At 39.2% G+C, this 22,378-nt stretch overlaps 2 protein-coding genes across 2 annotated transcripts in view; one reads left to right on the top strand and one right to left on the bottom strand.

Moving 5' to 3' along the window:
* Positions 1 to 256: 256 nt before the first annotated feature.
* Positions 257 to 6,469, bottom strand: DNAJA4 (DnaJ heat shock protein family (Hsp40) member A4). The gene is made up of 8 exons (XM_083871231.1): positions 6,346 to 6,469; positions 6,129 to 6,269; positions 4,325 to 4,505; positions 3,334 to 3,438; positions 2,357 to 2,584; positions 2,047 to 2,277; positions 1,446 to 1,546; positions 257 to 1,361 (listed from the first exon to the last, which is right to left on the bottom strand). Exons 2-8 carry the CDS (start codon positions 6,258 to 6,260, stop codon positions 1,143 to 1,145), a joined length of 1,197 nt encoding a protein of 398 aa, XP_083727357.1. The 5' UTR covers positions 6,261 to 6,269; positions 6,346 to 6,469; the 3' UTR covers positions 257 to 1,142.
* Positions 6,470 to 14,613: 8,144 nt separating this feature from the next.
* ACSBG1 (acyl-CoA synthetase bubblegum family member 1) overlaps positions 14,614 to 22,378 on the top strand; it is an 89,564-nt gene continuing 81,799 nt past the window's right edge. The window contains exon 1 of the mRNA XM_083870643.1: positions 14,614 to 14,717. Within this exon, the coding sequence (XP_083726769.1) occupies positions 14,638 to 14,717 (80 nt within the window). The 5' untranslated portion in view covers positions 14,614 to 14,637. The remainder of the gene's footprint in view (positions 14,718 to 22,378) is intronic.

Raw genomic sequence — 22,378 nt, 5'->3', positions numbered from 1 at the left:
AAAGCATGGGCTAAGTGTCACAGCAGCTTATTTTAGCAGAAGGAAAATGACTGAGGCTGTGCTAGAGATGTGGGAAATGACAGCCTCAGCTTGTCCTGGGGCTAGACCTGTGAGTGCAAGAGGATCACTTAAGCCAAACACCTGTTTCAACAATTGTATGGTACATGGACATCAATCATTCATCATGGTTCAATTTCACTAAAGGGGACCACTTGTTTCTAACCCTGACTTAAAACAAACACTACCAGAAAATAGGTAAAAGGGAAAAAAGCTTTAATGGGATCACTGTACTGTTGTATCATGGTTGTTATAAAACAGCAGCAATATACCCAATGCAGGTGGTTTTGGTTTATTCATTTTAGTTAAGGCACAAGTATACAATGCCTAGGAGGAAGTAAAAACCCTTTCTAGGGAAGGCTAAAATACAAAGCTTGAGCTTCTGAAAGGTCAAACTTTTATTTGGAAGTATTTGCTTCATGTGATACATTAGAGGAGAGCCTGTAACCTTAGGTCACACACACAGAGGCAGCTGAAGGAATGCTACTGTAAACCCACAAACACAAGAAGAGAGGGCTGTGAGGCAGATGAGGGCATGCACAAAATGCTTCTGAAATACAAACTGAGACTAGTATGAGTGGAGCAGCTACTAAGTCAAAGTTGAATATTGACAATAATCTAGATTAGATGAGGAGTCTGAGCTTAAAACTTGTTTAAATAAAGGGGTTCTAGAGGGGCTTAGAAAATATAAGAGAAGCATGAGAAAAAGGTGACGTACTATTTATTAGGAGTTATTCTGCTATGTTTTATTCTATGAAATTTCCAGTATGAAAGTATTTACATAAGACACTCCACTTAGCCTCTATCAATATTGCTGAACTCTTTTAGAAATAGCACAGGTGAAATAAATTGAGAACCTTCACAGCAAGGAAAATGCATACCAACTCAGTTGGTTCTCAGCTGTATGACATTTGCTTTATATAGAAAGACTACAAGAACACAATATAAATTAGTTACAAAAAGGTGATACTGACAGCGCAGCAACTCAATTTGCTGAACACAAAAACCACAAGCAGTGGCTATTACAGCCATGCAGTTTTCATTGTGAAAATTTACATCTTAGATGATATCCACTCCACCTTGCTTTAAGATGTCTGACATTGTACTCCTGTTCTTGGACCCTCCTCATCTTCTTCATATGCTTCTCCTGCACTGTTACGGTAGGTTTGCTCATTTGGATCAAAATCTTCAAGGTCTACCTGATCCATCTCATCTGTAACCATAACATCTTCTCGTGAAGGAAGCAGAGCCTCCAGCAGAGACAGTTTCTCCCTTGGGAGCCAGTAGTGCTCTGGAAACTGGACCTACAATTTTACAGATTTTTTAGAATGAGTATTTATTCATATGAAAACATTAGTATACTGGCTACAGAAAAGCATGCAGCTTACCAAAAACTGTATAATCAGGCTGCCTTTGTCCATTGGAGATTTGTAGACAGGCATCCCTTCGTTGTAAATACACTTTAGGTCACCATGTTTTATCACTTCACCTATGGAGGCAAGAGCTGTGAGTGGGCTGCTGTGACAGGACAGGCATTTCACAGCTACACGAGGCAGGGCTGTATACAAGCAGTGTTCTCATGGCACCTCAGGGAGGTTGTAACCAATTCACAGGAAATAACTAAACCCAAGCTGTACAGAACTAAAGCCATTTAGATTATTTCTCCTGCTGTAAGAGAAATCAGCTTTTCCTGGCACAGCCTTCAGGCTGAATGAACAGATAGTTCAGTAGAATTTAAGGTTCTTGCCTCTTTAATATTTTCCTGGTTATCCACTAGCTAGGACTGAGGTTTGTTACTGCATGTTTTAGAAAGAGCAACAACAACAAAGAACCAACTAAATTAAGTGACTGCCTCATGAACCTGTTCCATCATCTGGTTAGAAAACGAAAAACCTAACAGAACAATCTCCCCCAAAATCTCCAGTCCAGGTACAATTAAACAGACAAGCAGGTGATAGTTTACATACTATTAGAATTCTTAAAACCTACCTGGCCTAGTAGATATGACAAGAACTCTGTTGTCCAGAGTTTCAATTGTCTTTCTGAAACCACATAAGGCTTCCGAGAGTTGAATTCTCATTTTTGTGATTAAGTCATGCCCTCGTCTCTGAAAGACACTGTGATCCTTTTGATCAAGCACAATTATGACATCACCAGGCTCCAAATCAGGCTCTTGGTCACCTTCTCCATGAAATACTATCTTCTGACCATCTTTCATACCTGAAGAAAAGACACCCATTTATTTTCTGCAGAACTATAGATTATTATTAAGGAACCAGTACAAATACACAGTTCTTACCTTTATCAACATGAACTTCTATGATCTTTTTCTCTCTCACAACCTTACAGCCATTGCAGTTGTCACACCTGTCCTTTGGATTTATTCTTTCACCTTGGCCTTTGCATTCTGGACACACAGTTTGGATTTGCTGCACCATGCCAGGTCCAATCTGCTGAACTATAACTTGCATCCCTCTTCCTTTACACACAGGACATTTTTCTACTGCCCCTCTCTTTCCGCCATAACCTTTGACAAAAGAGTTAAATTGAATCTCAGTCTCGAAAAATTGCAGTAGTCAGGCTGGAACTCACTGACTTCTACAGCTTATTTAGGATAACTTAAGAGTAGTTCAGTAATGGAATTTAGTTGCTGTCAAAAAACATGCCCCACAAGCTGGAGGTTTCTACAAACAAAATGCTTATACAGCTTATTGTATTAGCCTCTGCCCCACCCCCAGTAAATCCTGGTTTCCAAGGACCTGTCAGCATACCAAATTCAAGACATAAACATTCCATTAATACTTGGAAAAGAATCTGTTTACTAAATATTTAACAGAGTACTAAGATACAAGACCTTATTAAAATTTACCTCAAAGAGGACCAGTCATTAGGGAGTACTTAATAATTGTAAAATTAGTAGCATAACACAAGCTAGACTTCCACCCACAGCAATTAAAGAAGTTTTACAGAAGAGACATTTACATCCAAGTTCTGGGTGAAGATAATTTTAATTTAGGTACCCCAACTGCAACTCACAGTGAGTTTTAGTTTGCGATTAGCACAATCACTTAGTAACACTGTGGTTGAGAGACTGATTCTTGGATAAGCATAAGTAAGAATTAAATACCCTGGCAGACTTTCAGGGATCAGGCAAAGAATAAAAGAGAGAAAAGTGAAAAAAGCCTTGAGACTTTTTTCTCAGCCCCAGACAATCCACACAAACACACACAAAAAAAAATCTGAAGAGGGGTTTGAAACCACTACTTATTTTTTTACCTTCACACTTTGCACAAATAACATTCTTTTGCAGTGCCAGTTTCCTTGTAATACCATTATATAGGTCTTCAAGAGATACACCTAACTGGTGCACCACATTTTTGCCTTTAGAAAAACAAAAGGGAAATATTAATACTCGTTCAGCTCTTGTGAAGACAAATGTTCATGCATAGTCTCACTGAAGAAATGCAAAGTTCATTCCAAACTTTGAACATGACTCAGCCCCCTTAAAAGCATGTGCAGTTCCATCAGCTTCCACTAAGCTCCACCCATTTATGTCCAAACATAAAAGTTGAGCTGTAATTAAGCAAAGCATCATTAAAGCCACCTTATCCCTGCTCCTAATTTTATAAGCTTAACTGAAACAGCAAAATGCAAGGACACTACCAGCTTCAGATCTGTCAATTTAGAAGTTGCTATTATGCCTGCCTATGAATTTCCATGCTACTTCATAACATAATTTCAATGATCTTACAGCAAGTTAGTCCTTGTTCCTTTAACAGGCACTGGGCATGGAAAAGACAAAAATTATACTGTGCTTTTGGCAGCACACTGTACTCAGTTTAATGTAATGTCTCCCAAATATTTTCAGGAAATTTAAAATTACTGAAGTTTAAGTTGATGGTGTCCTTTTGAAGCAATTTGCCCAAAAGCATATGAGCAAGTGAGACACAGATTGGGGAAACAGGTAATTCAAACAGGTCTAAGTCAACTGCTGGCTTACTGATGTTTCCCCCTCCCCTACAGACTAGCCATTCCCCCTCCAACAAAAAAAAAATAAACAGAAAAATGGCTATGGCTAAGCCATATTATCTACTTTATTAGAATCTTAATGCTAAAGAAACTAGAAAAATCATAGTTTACTTATTCTATTGTTGCAACAAGTAATATCCACACTATGTACACTCAGCAGAACAGCAGTACCATAGCACGAGTGTTTTATGCTTAAGTGCATGGTTAGAGTTTCTAAAACTTGTTTAGAACTGTGTACCTCTTCTCTCTCTATTCATTCGGCCTCCACCACCAAAGAACATGTCAAAGATGTCCATGGGTGAAGAGAAGCTGCCGCCACTCAGGCCTCCTTCTTTAATAGCCTGCTCCCCACCCTGGTCATAGAGGTCCCTTTTCTTTGGGTCCGACAGAACTTCATATGCCTGGGATATAAGTTTAAACTAAAAAGAGAAAAGAAGCTCTGAACAACTATGACCAAGAGGAAAAGTAGCCCTCTCATATACAACTCCATCTACAGATGACCCACTATAGCACACTCTTGTAGCCCTTGTTTCCAAAAGGAAACTCCCTGGGTAACAGACTATAAAGTACACTTTTGTCCAGGAAAACCACCCCTTTCCTCCCTCTCCCCCCTTGTCCCATGTTTTAAGTGGGCTTAATTCAGTCACATCCACCTTACAAGTAAGTGCCAACTACATTTGTTGATTGTAGTAGTTGCATCAACCATTATAACCGCTAACAAATCCATTTAGAAAGGAATATGGCACTATCCCTGAAGTCCTGCAGATGCCTGGATGCTCATGGCCATGGCAGTGCTCATCAGCCTAGAGTTACACAGGGATCCTCCATGGCTGCTGAGCTGGTACATCCAGCTACAACAGAGATTTATGTGAACAGACACTGGCGTTGCTTACTCATCACAAATGCAAGGACAAATCAAAACGCCCACTTTAACAAAACAATTAAGGAATTTTCTTTAATAGCTATAAAGAATGTCCTATTACTAAGATTACCAACTGAATTTTTAAATGTAATTTGCTATTACTGGAATGACTACTTCCATTTTAAATTTCATTTACTCATGGCCATGTAAAATGGTGTACAAAAAAAAAAAGCAGGCCTAAAACAAAAGCGGAAAAGGTTATCTTTGACTAGGCTACTGTTTGAGTTCTGTAAATTAGTATTCTAGAGACATAAGTATGGATCTTCTATTCCTATATTAAGATATTAGCAGACCAGCTTTTAGATAAACAATCCCATCATTCATGTTTTCCATAGTTCTCCCGTTGTGGTGTTCATTTATCATCCAAGCCAACACAGGCAGCTAAGTGGGTCTGCTGATAGCATGTAAAATAATTCTCTTGTGAGCAGTCCACCCATGTGCAGCCCAGTGATCCCCTGGGGATAGTTACCTTGGACATCTGCATTAACGTTTTTCTCTGAAGAAAACCCATTCTGTTCAGGAACACAAATCCAGCCAGCACTACAGTGCTGGCAGCTGGATCCACTACCAGCCTTTTCAACACCTGACAGCACAGTGGCCACTGGCACACTAGAAATCCTGCCAGGTTTGCCTGTTTTAATCAGCTCCTCAAAGGATGATCTTCCACCATAACTACGGGGAAACTGGTACGTGCCACATCCAAAAAAAAAAAAAAAGAAATGCCACATTCCCTTTGCCACAGCTGGGCCATCAGACCTGCTGTCAGGCTCACAGGTCTGAACAGAGACTGGAAAGTACAGGAGCCTTCACGTACTGGCACTACATTCCAGGAAGGGCAAAACAGAATTTGAACTACAACTGAGCGCACGCTGAATTTAACAACGGCCTGTCTATATCCGCGGTATCCCCTGCGGGCGGCCCTAGGCCGGCCTCCGGTTCCGTCTACAGGACCGCTCAACGCGCGGCGCCTGCGATGAGCCCGACTCAGCCCCGGCCCACTGGAAGGGCCGGACGGCGCCCGCCTCACGGCGGGCCCGCAGGTGCCGCCGGGAACGCGGCCGCCTCACGGTGGGTACAGCCCACAGGCCTCGGCCCAGCCCCGGCCCCCCACCCCGCGTACCCGCTCGCCCTCGCTGGGGTTCTTGTCGGGGTGGTACTTCAGCGCCAGCTTGCGATAGGCGCGCTTGATCTCCTCGGAGGAGGCATTGGGCTTCACCTGCAGGATGTCGTAGTACTCCGTCTCCTTCACCATGGTGGGTGCCTGTGGGAGAAGGCGCCGCGTTACCCTCGGGTTACCCCGCCCGGCGCCCTGCGGAGGCCGCGCGGGCCGCACTCACCGCCGCGATCGCTCCGCTGCAAGTAACAGTAACGCTACCGCCGCCCGCTTACCGATCGCGGTGGCCCCGCCTCTTCCGCGGGCTTTATAGGGGCCCCGGCCGAATCTTCTGGAATGACGCCGCGCGTGACGTCATGGGGCTGGAACGGTCTAGAACTGCGGCGCGTGACGTCACCAGCGGTGCGCGCTGGGGGAGGAGCCTGGGCCGGGCCCAGGTTTCGCAGGCGGTGGTTAAAGGGCCGGGCCGGGCGGGGTTGCCTGTAGTTGTTTAGGCTGCACAACTGGGCTTCCTGGGCGTACCTGGCATTCCCTGAGTACAGCTCACACAAACCAGTACTCGGCTAATGGAGTACTTGAGGAGCCGACATTGAATGGGAGCTGTAAATTATTATCTATGCTAATGTGGTAATGCATGTCTATTATTACCTCCTCTTTATAGCTTTTAGATTTACATGCAATACTGTTTCTCAATAAAAGTTCCAAAATAATAGCTTTATTATATAGAAGCTTTAGACTAGGGTTAGATTGGGGAACTTTCCGTTGGGGTTAAAATGTGACTATTCTATGGAGTTAAAAATACATTAAAACACCCATATTTTATATCTTTGAATTGTAGAAACAATCTGTTCAGTCTAATTTAGAAAGTTGCAACCTGTGTCAGCTTTAGAAAGATCCAAAATACCGCGGGCCCGGTAGGAGTGAGGGTTGCCTCCTGAGGTGCGGGGATCGGCCCGAGCGGGCCCCTCACAACGTCAGCTGCTGCCGTTTTCTCTCCCTACTCCGTGAAATCCATTAATTCCTCTCTGGGAGAGCCTTGTGGGAACTCTGCTACAACTTGCCCCACCTCGTGTGTTGCATCTTGTTCTGGTTAATTATTAGATGGCTTTCCTGATGTTTTGTTCTTCAGTATTTTGAGCCTTTTAAATAAATTCAGCTAATGCTGTACCCCTCTCTGCCCTGAAGATTATAAATAGATTTGATTGCCTATGCTAAATTCTACTTTGACTTTAAACCTAATAGCATCACTGAGTGGGGACCATGTTGCTTGTATCTTATAGGTATATGGGATGCACCTGCATAATGTTTATTTTATAGCAGGCTATATATATTTTATAGAGGCTATTTGGCTTCTTCTCTTCTGGATTTGGGGGAGTAATCCTCAGGTAATAATTGATCCTTGTGATAGGCCATCTTCTTCCTGTCAAAGGCAACAGAACTTAACTGGGCTACCCATCTCTTAGAGGTGGGAGTGGGGAAGTGAATTTTAGAAGAGTGTATTTTAATGTTTGTGTTACTTTTTACATGTCAAATAATCCTGCTGGATGCTGTCTCCGCCCTAGGCAGCACAAAAAGAACACGTTGTTTCTTCTACCTGTTGACCTATCACTGGAATGGTATTTTGTAAAAGAGAAATCTCCCCATCTCTAGAGTTTTTGGAAGTACTTAAGATTAGAACAAGACATCTCACGGGAAATAGTTTAGCTTCTGGTTGTTAGAAGTTTGTCAGTATTGCTGTGTATCTGCTTGTTATTTGTCCTTTCCTCAAGCTGGCCTGCCTGGAGTAGACTTGGAAACTGGGATAGTTTTAATCTTTCTCCAGGTAACTGAAGGTCCTCAATTACTTAGTCACTGCTCAGTCCAAGGAGATAACTGGTACCTGAGCAAAAGCATATTTTTATAGAAGATGGCAACTTAATGCTGAAAAATCTCAAGTGAAAAATACAGAAAAGCTGGATTAACTGATTTTTCTCAAACTTGAGTGTAATAGAAATGCTTATAAACTGTGGTTTGGTGGGTTTTTTTGTTTTTTTGTTTTTTTTTTTTTTTTTTTTTTTTTTTTTTGTTTTTTTTTTGTTTTGTTTTGTTTTGTTTTGTTTTGTTTTTTGTGGTTTTTTTTTGGGTTTGTTTTTTTTTTTTGGGGGGGGGGGGTGTTTAATTTTTTTTTATTCCAGGAAACAGTTCCGTATTCCTGGGAATAACTTTATGAAAGCAGAATATCTCTTGTGATTATGATAACCCAAAGGTTCCAGCACCCTGCCCTGCCAACCACAGCCCAGGTAAAGAGTCAGGATGACTCTGAATGAGAGGGCCCTGTTGTGTTGTCTAACATAGTAAATAGAGAAAAAGGAGGAGAAAAAGCAGGGCTGTGGGATGAGAATGAAAATTTTTCAGCATTTAGAGCTCTGGTGCCATTATAATGACCCTCCTACTGTATTTCAGGTAAACACTATGAGAAGATTGAATTAATACAATCTACTTATATTAAGCACGTAAGTTTCCTGAAGGAGGGGGAGCTAATTACAGGAAATCAACAGAAAATATGGATGAAAAGAGCAGTTCAAAACCACAAGAAAGAATTCAGTGTTGGTAACTATTACTTTCCCTGAGTGTAATTATTAGCAGTTGAACATGTAAATCTGTGTTTTGCAGCTGTGAAATTATATTGGCAAGTAAATGCAGAAACTATTTGCTAAAAATATTTATGGTAAGTTACCGTGTAAACTTGTAAAAATAACTAAATATTGCCTTTTTAAGGCAAAAAAAGGTTTATTCTCATAATGGTCTTCACCTTCAAGATAAATTAGCCATAATCTGTAGTTCTGAACATAATATTTCCATTTTAGAAGAAACAATAAATCTGTTTGTAGCTTTGTAGAAGCTGAATGCTTCAGTAAATGAGAGGCTTTCAAAGCACATATGGATTTTAGAAATCCATTTTTAGTATGTCATAAAAAGAGTATATAATTTATTTGAGTAGAAATCCTCATATAGGTGCGTGTAGATACTGGTAAATATAATAAGAACTCATACTGGGTGATGGTTTCTTACTGTTAACATTTGTTACTGGTAATAACAGCCAGAAACTTGGCTGGTTTGGATTTTTGCTTAAGAGGATTGACCCTCCTACTGTATTTACTTTCATTTTATTAGGGAGACCTATCAGTTATATTTACTTTAATACACAGTATTTGTTTACTCCATCTTTGGTTCCAGTTGCTACAATCAAATCATTGTTTATTCAAAGAATTAGTGGGAAAAGTAGTAAGCATTGGTATTTGAGATTATAAAAACGGGAGAGATACCACTCCATGGATGTTCTTTGCATCTCCTACACCACTCTCGTCTGAGTGATACAGTCATTCTGATACCTGAGGGGAGTACAGTCCTGTAGCTGTCTGAAGCAAGACATTTCGTATTTATCAATACTGTATTTATGGAACAGAATTAGAATGCTCAGCAGCTGATTTTGTCATGATTAGTAATAAATGTGATACAACCTCTACATACACAGTCATATTTCTCAGCAATTACAGTGGTGGTTCCTGTACTCAACCAGCCTGGTGATCAAGGGTGTATATGCCCAACTCTGTTTCTTGTGGTGCACACCTTGCCTCCTTAAGTCTGTGCAGTCTAACCAGAAGTTGCTTGCCCATTTTTTGGATGAACAGCTAATTTCTTTTACTGTTCTTTCCCTTTTGTCCCTCCTGCCACATGTAACATGGATCACCTTGTCACTTTTTACTAGCACAATACCAAATTTGCATGTGGGTGTCAACAGAAAACAAGCAGGGAATTTCTGTTCTCGGCAAGGAGGCAGGACTGACTGGAAATGGGGAGTTATTAGATCTTGAATCTGTTTCATTTAACCAACAGAGGACTCTGGTTCTGAAACAATGGCACGAACCATGAACCTTGGGATCATGCAGTACCTTTATATGCTACAAGAATTACACATTTATCTTTTAATCTCACTATATAAACCACTACTAGAATCTGCTTGTTTGCATTTCTTCATCTGGCTGTATTACTGTTTCTCATTCTTGTTGAAAGCAGCATCCTGGAGACATAGGTAAGAGAACAACCTGCTTAACTGCAGCTGCAGCTTCTTGCAGCACCCTTGATTCTCATGAAGAAGTATCAAAAATAACTTTTATTACAAACACTGGGGGAAAAGGTCAGGAATCTCTGAGGGATTGTGTCTCTTTTCAGCCACAGTAAACGTGCATAATGAGCTTCAGTATTTCCTCTGTAAGGTGAAATTAGAATCACAACAGACTTCCCTTCATGCTGAGCGGGATTCTTTCAAGCATCCAGATCTCAAAAGTTACCACAATTTCTACAAACTTCTTAGAAAAATAACCTTTAAATAATATTTTTAAGCTATGATTTTCAGTCTTATTAAAATATATATTAAATGTACAGTATGGCAGTTTCCCGGGCCCATAAATAATGTATGAAAATGATATTTTATACAGAAACAAACTCTTAGGAAGATCTTCTTGCTGTACATGGAAAGTAAAAGATCTGCAAGAAGAATGTAAATTATGGCATTTGTTTTGAGCTATTTTAGGGCAGTGTATAGTGAGTGACTAGCAGCCAACAGCTTTCTCTAATCTGAATTCCTTCTTTAGAAATGAATTAATATAAAAAGTATATGTGAGTTTAAAAAGTTGTTACTTGCCTGGAGCTGTCCATTCTGGAATCTGCCCTCAACATCATCTCCTTGGCCCAAGGTAGCATAAATTAGTTGATCCTTAAGGTTTGTGTTGAGACTCACATGTTTAGTAAGACTTAATGGAGGCTTTGCCACAGTGATATTTGAAGACATGTTTGGATTTAGAATTTTGCATAAACCCTGAAACCTACTCTGATTTAGTAGATCTGTGGAGTAATTTTTTTTTTTTTAGCTAAAATGTTTTAGACACCAAGTGAAATTTTTAATTTTCTAAGAAAGTGGGAAAAAGAGAGAGCTGTATATAATCACAGTAAATGTAGCTAACATAGCAGGCAGAGGGCTGCAATTAGGAGCAAGTTGAAAAGGTCACAGGCTCTAAGAAAACAGGTTTGAAATAATGAGAAAAGATTGGAAGTGATGCAATTTGTGTAAAAAAATGTATCAAAGCCTTTCAAACAGGAAAAATAAAGATTATTAGATGTTTTGCCAGTGGTTGTTGTGAGGTAAGGCTTTTTTTGGTTTGGTTTGGATTCAGTGCTGGAAGATGGGAGTAACAATAGAACTACCAGTTTAATAATATGCTTGCACCAAAAAGTATTATTTTACACTCTTTGTTACTATAAATTACATTACTAAAAAAAGGAGGAGGAAAAAAAGGAGTTTTATCATACAGTTGCTTAAACTACCTGGGATGAGTAGCAAGGAGCATCCAGAATTTGTCCACCTCTCCATTCATTTTAAGTAAATACAAGTTTTATGGTATTCACTTTCTTGCTTTACAAGTAAATAAATGGGGGAGCACACAGCCCTGGCTAGTTTCACATTTCCATAGTCTTACTTTGCAGTAAGCGTGAAACATCCTGTCCCAAACATGCTCCACCCACACGGAGGCTGGTCTGCCTCACGGTGCTGTTGGTCACTGACCTTAGTAACAACGTGGCTTTGGATTGGCCTCTCTGATATTTCTGTTTGGGATCTTGTGGCAGTGCAAATTTGTAGTGACAGTGTCTTCAACTCTGAGGTATCAGTTGCAAATTTCTGAAAGGTACCAGTCCTGATTGCAGAGCAAAGGATGTGAACAGTATGTGAGCTTTATTTGGCTTTTATATTCCTTTAGAGATTAGTGAGCCTGTCAATGCCCAGAAATCTTAACCCATAGCTGCAAAAAACAGTCCATCCCACCACAAAAATTCTCTCTGGGTCTAGTGCAGTCTTGTGCAATTTGCATGCAGGTAGATCTAGGCATAAAAGAGAAGGATCATAGCATCTTGTAAGGTCAAACATGTAAACACTATTTCAAGATGGAGGTCTTGTCTGCTGAACTCTATTTGAGTTGCTGGCTGTTGTGGTTTGAAAACAAAACGAGTGAGAGGCTCCAAGTCAGAGATATAATTTAATGAGAAGAAAGGTAAAAAGGTAAAAACAAAATAAAATAAATGCAATAACACAAAGAATCACTGACAGGGTCAGAATACAACCTGAGCAAGATGGTGGAAGCAGTCCAGGTGAAGTGCTCTTCCTGAAGCAGTGATCCTGTAGAGAGGTCTGGGAGCTCTGGTCCTCTGGGAATCCGGTGGGTAAGTGCCCACTGCACTGTCCCAAATCCCAGCTTATATCCAGGTGAGAATGCTTGGCTCCTCCCCCTGGGCAGAGCACCTCACAATAGCATGAGAAGTGTGAAATGTGTCCTTGATGGCCCATTAACAGAGATAACCCCTGGAGGGAGTTACCTGTGACTCATGGGCCATTAGCAGGAGACACCCCAGAAGTCATTAGCAGAAAACACCCCAAAGGCGTTAATGGGCCATTAGCAGAAAAGGCAGGGGGCTTGGGAAAACACTAGCCCACCTGGTTTCAACAGTTCATGAAGATGGTGATAGAATAAATACTTTGTGTACATCCTACACTGCAACCCAGGACACTGGCCTCATTTGTTAGGATTTATTTCTTGAAACTTGAAGACAGCCTTGAAATGTACCAGAACTGCAAAGGCAGGTTCTGTGTAGAACTGGAACTACAAAAGCAAGTTCTGTGTAGAACTATTATAGCTTTATATATTTATGAGCCTATTGTTCAAGTGACAAGACTGTAGCTGACAGTTGCAGGAAACAGAGTTTATCACAATCACGTGAGTTTTCTGTTACAGTCACACAATAGAGAGTTCAAGAGCAACTCTTCTCCACCAATTCCTGCTGATACAATTCCCCTTACTTCACAGCCTGGCTTCCCTTCTGGCAGTAACAAGCTGCCCTTGTTACTGGGGGAGTGATTTGTCACTGGAAAATGCTTGATTGTGTCAAAATAATTTGCTAACCATTAGCTAGTTTAAGGAAAATTATAGGAAAAACAAAACAGAAAAATCCTTCATAAACACAGTGTGTATAGAAGACATGTATATTTGAGGTTTTCTGTTTATTCACTGAAAGTACAAGACTTAGAGAGTGAGCAGTCATTTCCTTTCATGAGACCAGCCTGTTATCCAGCCACTAAAAACACAAGATGCAACTCAAGCAAAGCAATTAGCAGTTCCCTGATTTGATTCCTTCATATAGCATCTAAAACATTTTAGGTGACCTGAAGAAGAGAGAGTTTTCTTGCAGCAGAGTTTTCTTGATTATGTTACTGGGAAGTTGGTTGCAAGGAAGAGAAGTGTTGGAACAAAGTATTTGGAGAATTATCCCAAAATGAAGGAGCTAAATCAATCCTGACGAATATAGAGTTTTGCTGCATATGATGACACATTTTTGCCATTGAAATATCCCCCATTTTCTGTTCAGCTGTTTTCAAATCAAGTTTCTGGTGTTGAGAATAGATCCCTTAGAATATCACTTTGAAGTTTCCTTTCATTTCAAATTGCATTGTCTACAATCATATGTTTGGATATGGTGCAAGACACTCTGGAATAAAATCCACTCTTTCTACAAAGTTAATATTTGCTATCTTAGATACTCCTAATCACTGTGGCTGTCTTTGTACTGTTAAGTAAAACATTTTAGATTATGTTCTCTGGCTCTGAAGGCCATGGCGCAGCATGGCTTGCATCTCTCTTCCTCTTCCAGACAGGGTAGTCATTATTATCATCTCCAGTGACAGCCTCTGCCCTGTGTTGTCCCAGAGAAATGCCAGTTCATACAGACCAACACCATCCTAGGGAAAGTGCTCATAGGGGTTGGCTTGAGCCATTCTCTGGATTTTGTTTTGTTTACCAGTAAAGAAGTAGCGTAAATAGCTGAACTGGACTCTCTTACATTCTGGGAAATAGTTTGTTCAGTCATGGGTAGAAACTTCCATGTTATACCATAGGCCTGCTCTGGTGAGGAGAAGCAAATGCTGCTGTAGTTGTGGTGCTGGAGGAGGAGCTTGCTGTTGCTGGGTTTCATATGTAGAATTGACTTGAAGGCATTTCCTAATGTAATTAATCTGTGTTTTCTTTAAGAAAAGAGCTTCATTGAATGTTCTTTTTGAAACTAGGCTTAGTAAAACTAGAATTGCTTCAACTTGCATGAACAAATTTGTGGAAATCTTGGCAAAAGAGAAGATTTGCATCTTAAAGCACTGTAAACTCATTAAAATTCTTCTCAGGGATAACTAAAGAAAAGTGAATTAAAAGAAAAGTTTAACGGTAAGCAGCTCACAGGCACTGCGACATTTCAAGCATGTTAAAATCAGAAAGAAATAGCTTTTGTAGCAGTAGTCTCCTCCTCTTGTGTTACGTGTTGCTTTTTCTAACAAATAACCAGTTACTGTTGGTTTCTTCAGTCCTCCAAATAGCTCATTTTTGCCTGATCTGCACAATTCTTCTGCATATTTGTAATCAGCTTTGCAGGGTTTGTCAGCATGCCTAACAGTGGAGAGACTCTCACAAAACAGTTGCAGGATGAAAATGAAAGGAATGTTTCAGGAAGCTGTGAAAATGGGTAAAGTAGCTTGAGCATTTATTTTAACAAACTGATCTACCAATTTTTCCTAGGTTAAGTTTCTCTTGTACCACTGTGCAGATCCACAAGAATTTTGTCTGGTGTCTCTACTATCTAATGAAGAATAAGGTGTATCTTTTGAGGCTAGAATGACAGAAAATTATTAATGAAGATTTTAAATAGGTTTGTTTGCCTATGCTAAATTCTACTTTGACTTTAAACCTAATAACATCATTGAGTGGGGACCATGTTGCTTGTATCTTATAAGCATATGGGATGCACCTGCATAATGTTTATTTTATAGCAGGCTATATATATTTTATAGAGGCTATTTGGCTTCTTCTCTTCTGGATTTGGGGGAGTAATCCTCAGGTAATAATTGATCCTTGTGATAGGCCATCTTCTTCCTGTCAAAGGCAACAGAACTTAACTGGGCTACCCATCTCTTAGAGGTGGGAGTGGGGAAGTGAATTTTAGAAGAGTGTATTTTAATGTTTGTGTTACTTTTTACATGTCAAATAATCCTGCTGGATGCTGTCTCCGCCCTAGGCAGCACAAAAAGAACACGTTGTTTCTTCTACCTGTTGACCTATCACTGGAATGGTATTTTGTAAAAGAGAAATCTCCCCATCTCTAGAGTTTTTGGAAGTACTTAAGATTAGAACAAGACATCTCACGGGAAATAGTTTAGCTTCTGGTTGTTAGAAGTTTGTCAGTATTGCTAAGTACTAATATCCCTTTCCACACACTGAGCTGTTGCATGATATTTAGTCTTTTGTTAAGTTAAGTCTAACTTCACATTTTTTAAGGGAACAACTTGCAAATTATGTCTCTTGGAAGATTTGTTTGTTTCTTTCAGGTAAAGGATTGGTTGGGATAATTTCTGCCATAATGGCTTCTTCTGTTTTGGGCTTTGTAATCCTGGATAAAAATCATGAGGAGCAATCCAAAGACTTAAGGTTTTCAGAACTGAAAGAAGTTTAAGAAATCTTTGAAAACTTTTGAATGTATTCTTTTTGCTTCTGGAATTTTAATGTAGTTAGTAGTAGGATTGTCATTTTTTGGTTTAATCTGTCCACAGACCATAAATCACTATTTGATTTTTGATCTGAATAGGTATATATACACTCTGACTCAGGAAAGTTAGGATTTTGCTAAGTTAGTAAGGATGCCTCTATTTTAGTCCCTGTATGCTTCTATTTGTGACATGCTTAAACAAACAAACAAACAATAACAAAAAACCAAAACTATAAACAAACAATCTGTTTTTTTCATTAAAGGCAAAAGGTAAAGGAGAATTTAAAAATACAGTGGTTTGCATGCACTGCAAACAGGAAGTTTAAGCTTCCTGTATTAGAAAGTTGTTTAACATTCGGGTTTTTTTCTGAATTTCTGATGAAAGGATATCAGACCCTAGAACTCAAAGTACTTTTGATGCATTCAGAGTCTTTGGCATAAAACTTCTGTGTTTTGTTTGTTTGTCTTTGAAGATGCCAGTCCATGTTGCCATGTCAAATGCTGTTGTTTACCTGGTTTGAAGTTTGGTAGCAAACTTCTGTCTCTTTTTTAGTATGCTGGAAGTAGGACTCCAAGTAGAAACCACTAGACAAAGAAAATAAAATTGTATCAAATGGAAATAGGAAAAAAAGATCTTTTGTAAGGCTGAAATCAAATCAGTGTGACCTAAAAAAATGAGGCAGAGATGAAATAATGAGTTCTATGTGACCTAACTTTGCCTCATTCCCTGTAAATAGCCATACATAGACAACTGATGGAAGATTTCTGCTTTAGGTCTGGGTTTTTGCTGCGCAGGGGAAAACAGAGCCAGAAAATCTGTACCAAGGTCAGGGCAGGGTTGTAGTATGCTCCCAACTGCTGAATAGCGCCTTTCTGGGGGGAGAATAAAAAAGGCTCGTTACATTGTTCCTTTTTTTCCCACTCAGCCATGAAGTTCTCAGCTATCTGTAAAACTGGTCAGCTCACCAAAATAAATGACCTGATTTTTCAGGATATTTATTCTTAACAAGAGAAAAAAAAAAAAAGCTTCAGTACTGTTTTTTGCAAGTAAAGAGGTAGGTTTTACTAGAAGGTGTGTGCCAACTGTGTTTTATTGTAAAATAGATCTCAGCTGTTAACTTTATCACTAGTAATTTATTAAGCATTTGTTTAGATTTTAAATATATCTTTGTGAGAGTAGAAGTTGAGTGAGTAATTTGACAAAGACTGGTTTCTTGTGTGCTATAAGAATCAAAGCAATTGTCGAATCAGCTGAGCCTTTTTGCAAGAGTACGAACATATCTGTGCTGATCTATGGCCCTGATTTTAAGTCTCATGAGGGCATGGAAACCAATTAACAGCTAAATCTAACCTGTTCTTCAAGGACAAAGGGGAACTTTTAAATAGAATTAATAAGGAATGTATTATAATATTGCCCTCATTTGAATAGAGGAGTAATTAGTAAATAAGATGACCAGTCATAATAGACAGCAGTGTCCTGTAAAGGGCCATGGGGACTCCTGTGACTCTCATTATAGGAAAAATAATACATTACAGAAAATGAGGGTTTAAAGAACTAATGTGATGTGTCATTACTGTAGGTTTTCTTTCCCTTATGTCATAAAAAATGAGAAAACATTTTTAGAATGTCTTAAGTAACAGTTGACAGCATCTCAGAGTCTGGAGATACAGTATTTGCTTGGCTATTTCTGTGCCAAAGGTTTCTCTTTAGATGCTGAGCTATCAAAGCTGTGGTGCTATGTTGATTTAAGTCAGAGTGACTTGATTGTCTTTGTCTAGATCTCTGGGTCAGATCTATGATTCTAAATTTATTGTCTTGTGCTTATTCCTACAATCTGTCTCCAGAGTTCTGTTTTAAAATATTGGATTTGGCTCTTGTAGAATACATGGGGATTTGGGAAAGGATTTCTCATGAATGGAATCCAGATGGAGCTATTTAATTTCTGAAGTCTCTGGGCAAAATGCCAGAATCATTACAGTTTTCAGAGGTTACCCATAGGTAATTTAAGCCATTGCTTTTTGCTGCCAGAAGAGTTGTCAGATGAATACTTAATGATTCCATCTTGAATTCAAATGCCCCAATGAGCTGTTGAAAGTGTCTAGCACTTGATGAAACGTTTTTAAGAATGTGCAGATATAGACCCAAAACACTCCCCAAAGCAGCTCCAATGGAGAGTAAGGCTGGTGGAATGTGTATAGCTGGATTGGCCTGGAGAACATGCAACAAAAGCTCAAAGGGGAGAATTTCTTAGTGTTGGAACAGAGGTCAATATTTAGGACACTTGTCACAAAGACTAAAACAGCAGATGGACAGGTGATTGGAAGAAGGATGTTTTATCATCCACTTTATAATGGATTCCTTAAATAATCAAACCACAAAGCTGTAGGAGTTTAGAGAAGGAATTCACTAGGTTGTCCTCACGAGAAGCAAGCAGTGAAAGATAAAAACAAAATTTAAGAAGTTCTGTCTTGGAAAAATGCATATTTTCCACTTCAGCCTATTTTTTGTGTGTATTAAATAGTATTAATATTTAATAGTTAGGAAAGCCAGTTCAACAAAGAAGTGTTTGAGAAAAAAATACTTGTCCAAAGGGGGATCTGCACGCATTGCTCCCTAAGATAAACACCTGTGTCTTACAAAATATTTCTTTGGGCAAGGCGAGCAGGGAAAGGAGTTTAATTAAAAGGTGAGGACTGTGTAGTAAGAAGTATGAAGTAATACGCTGACTGCCACATGAATGCAGCCTCTGGTGTTGGGTGAACTTGTAGGTGATACACTTGGACAAACAGCAAGGCAGAGGAAGGATCTGCATTGTTTTGGATCATCACAGTGAGGGCAGAACAACAGTGAGCCTTCCTGAGAGCCACTGAGTCTGGAAGCAGTGCTGTGAGAGCACTCCCAGGAGAAGCTGAACAGGATTGCTTTTTGGAAAAAATCGTGTAAGAGACAGAGAAATTGTATGCACTCCACAGGCACTGTAACTGAGCATTCTCTCCTTATTGGCTATGTTCTCTTTTGTAGACAGTTAGCAGGATAATTTATTTCAAAAGAACAAAAGCAGAAAAATGATGCAATCATGCAAGTTTTTATTATAAAAGCTTTGCAAGTTAAGTGGGCCTGAACTGCAGACCACAGCCACAGCTTTGCAACCTTGAACATAGTGTTCTTCTAAACTTGGGCATCATGTCACAACCTCAGCTTATCTGATAATGTATGTTATGAATGCAGTATCTTCAACAGTGAATGTGTCTCATCCATTAAACCAGAATAAAAGTAATTAATTAATAAAAATCTTTTGCTGTATGGTGGTCTCACATGTGGTACAACAGTATCTAGGAGCAGGGTGGGAGTGGAGAAGCTGTGTAATGGAGAAGCCTCTGCAACAGGAATACCAAGAAAGGGAGGAGGAGATGGTATCTTCATTGTGAATCTGACAGCACAGGTCGGGAAGCTCAGAATATGGCTCTGGGTGAATGTGTGGTCTGAACTACCCACTAGTTTCATGGCAAGAAAAGTTTGAGTCTTTGTGAGCAGTTGTGAATGTGATTTCCAGACGTTAAAAGTACTTTGACTTGCTATATGTGTGTAGAGAGTTATGAGTAAATATTCTGAAGTCTGAAGGAATACCTTGTCCTTGAATAATGTATTAACAATTTATGTATGTAATTATTTATTAAGCTGCTTATTTTTGCAACTATATAGAAACTCTCTCTCTCTACAGAAAGGTTGATCTTTTGAAATTTTGATAATCCTTGTAGAAAGCTGACTGGTAAAAACTTAACACTGAAAAGGTTACAGGAGTTCAACAACAGAAGTAGGATAAAGAATAGGAATAGCAGAAGAATGGGATGTCTTTTTATTTGCTCCCATACATAATCTGTTTAATGCATAGGTTCCCCTTAAATTTCATAATAATACGATGGCTGCACAACAGTTCATATTCTCTTGATGCTGTTTGTGATAGTAGAAATCACTCTGCAGAAACAGGACCAAAATGTATCCTAGAACATACATTTCATAGCTTTTAAATTTGAGAGAAAAGCTACAACCTAATTATACAGGACACTCAGTGTATCCTGTAATGTTTGTGAGAATTCAAGTGAGAATTTCTGTAAAATGTTTGTTCCAAAGAAGAAAATGGTTTATTATCATATTAAAGACTGACTTCATAGATTCTCTTCAGTTTTATCGTTTGTATTTTCACCACATTTTACTATGAGGAAACACTTTAGAGGACAGCAGATATGTGACTGTATTTGGTCTAGAGCATGACCTGTAAGCAGAAATGCTCATTCCCAGTGATACGGTTTTACTGGTTGCTACCAAATATGCTCAGATAAAGCCAGTCATTGCTATGCCAGCAAATCCAGATTGGATGCTTCTTCTCTAGTGACTCACACCTAGCAGGAAGGGCTGTCGGTTACATCAGTCATTATTTTACCTCACGAACACATTGCGCCCACTGGGTTGCAAAGATAAATCTCACTAGAACTGTTACAGTCATGGAAACACAGAGGGAAAGGAAGCTCTCCCTTCGTTAATCCAGTATGGAGAACGTTCAGATTCTTGCTTTTCAGGTTGGCCTGAAAACAACAGCTGGTGTGTGAGAACAGCCTCAGTGTGGAATGGCATCCAAGGGGCACCGGGGAATGGTGGGAGCTGCAGATGGGTTGGGCAGTGTTGGTCTTTGCCCCAAACCTCTGGATAAGCCAGCCAGCCTAAGCCGTGCTTTTGTCTCAGGTGAGGGCAGTGTGTTGAATTCAGGCAGCAGATGACGTCATGTTTGCTTAAGTGATACCTTGAAATTAAAGCCCAAATTACATCAGGAAATACTGTCAATCAAAAATCACCCATGCTAATGGAGTTACACAGAAATATGCTTTGGTTAGTTCTAGCTGGTCAATGTTTTGGAACATTATCTCAGTTTGTCTTAATTAATTTGTTCAAGTGACTTCTACTATTAAATTCTTGCTGTGTGTGATTTGTAGAGGTTTTTGCATATTACCTTCAGAATTGTAGACTTGCAGAAAACAGATGTAGAAAGTCTACCTTTAAACTGGCAGTTGGATTTTGGAAGATGCTGGCCCCACACTAATATCTCTGAATAATTTATGCAGAACCTCAGTCTTAATAAAAAATTTAAGAGCCAAAGTCCAGATATCCAATGCATTTTGGTTTTCCTGGGGCATCTTGGCACCACACCGAGGTTGTGCAGTGCCTTTTCTTCTTGCTGCAATTTATGCTCAGTAAACTCTTGACCAGGCCCACCAAATTCTGCTCAGTTCAGTCTTGAACAATTCCAGATACCATAACTATTCTTGGATATTTACTTAATTTTTAAGTAAATAAGGTTAAAAGGTTAAAGTAGAGGTCCTAATAAAAGGTTAAAGTAGGGTCCTCAAAGCCACATTCATTCTTGTATTCAGAAGCAATGGTTCTGAATATACACAGAAATTGTTGGAAGAGAAAATGTCTTAATTGTACTTTCATAGCAAAAAACCTCACTCTCAAATGAGGTGCCTGATTCATGGGGACAGGTAAGAATTATGTTGCATGGAATGTTACCAACTTGGATACTGAACATGCAGGGGTCCTCATAGAACTCTTGCAAGTTGAAGCATTATCAGAGGAAGTCCAGATGTTGCCTGGCTGTTTTTCTATAAAAAGAATATAATGTAAACTGAACCAGTATCCTATAACAGATAAGAATAAAGCAAACTAAAGAGATATTTATCTGAGAAAAGTCATTAGTGATGTTTATTAAAGTTTTCAGTATCTTCAAATTAGGCTCTTCTGATACATTACTTATTAGAGTTGTTTTATTTAGAAGGCTTTTCTTCTCTTTGTTTTCATCAAAAGTGATGTTCAGTTATTTTTGGACCAAGACTTTGGTTTATTTGTTTTGTAAAATAATAAAAAAGCTTTATTATTCATAAGTTATTTAAAGGAAAAGGTTCCACTGGATGCTAAATATCAAATGTGTTTTTTCTTTAAAATAGGAAAAGAACCAAGAATTATATCAAGTGCTTTGAGATGGCAGACAAACATATGTTTTTAAGTTATTTCAGATGTTTTGTTTACATTTTATTCCCAAATAAGTCTTCCTGGTCTGTCATTCTGTCTTTGCAATCCCACTTCATTATGTCACCATTTCTTCCACATATCAAACACAAGCTTACCTTTCAAAATGCAGCATAATCCCCTTTTGCATTTAAATTACTCAGTTTCTCATCAACATCCAAGCCAGTGATTATTTTCAGAGCCTCATTTTGCTTATCAGTCAAGCCCTTTCATGTTTTGTGCCATTATGCCATTAACAAGAGAGTAAATATCCTCACAGGCAAGATTAGTAATTACTCCTTGTTTTTCTTCAGCTGCTTTTGTGACCTGTGCCCTGCTCCTAGGGGACCTGTGGGGAGAAGTGAGGCAGGAAAAGAACTGTGGTTGTCATTTCTGAGGGATGAAGAGTTACAGTCTGCTGAATTCTTGTAAAGGGGATGCAGCTTGGTTAAGGCTTTTTTGCAGTTCAATCTCACTTTGACTAACAGTAATAAATTCTAGGAGCGTCCCACATATATAAATATTTTACAAGTGTGGTTGTTAATATGAAATGGGAAATAGTGCCTGATGTAGTGTTTGGTCC

This window comes from Zosterops lateralis (genome assembly GCF_965231275.1).
Source record: "Zosterops lateralis genome assembly, chromosome: 13".
Classification (NCBI taxonomy): Eukaryota; Metazoa; Chordata; class Aves; order Passeriformes; family Zosteropidae; genus Zosterops; species Zosterops lateralis.
Note: the sequence above shows the minus strand (reverse complement) of the source record. Positions and strands in the feature narration are given on the sequence as shown.

Coding starts and splice junctions, on each gene's coding strand:
- DNAJA4 (XM_083871231.1), bottom strand. CDS start 6,260: ATGGTGAAGGAGACGGAGTACTACGACATCCTGCAGGTGAAGCCCAAT. Junction 3,439..4,324: donor AATGAATAGAGAGAGAAGAG/GTACACAGTTCT, acceptor GTTTTTCTAAAG/GCAAAAATGTGGTGCACCAG. Junction 1,547..2,046: donor TGTCATATCTACTAGGCCAG/GTAGGTTTTAAG, acceptor TTGCCTCCATAG/GTGAAGTGATAAAACATGGT.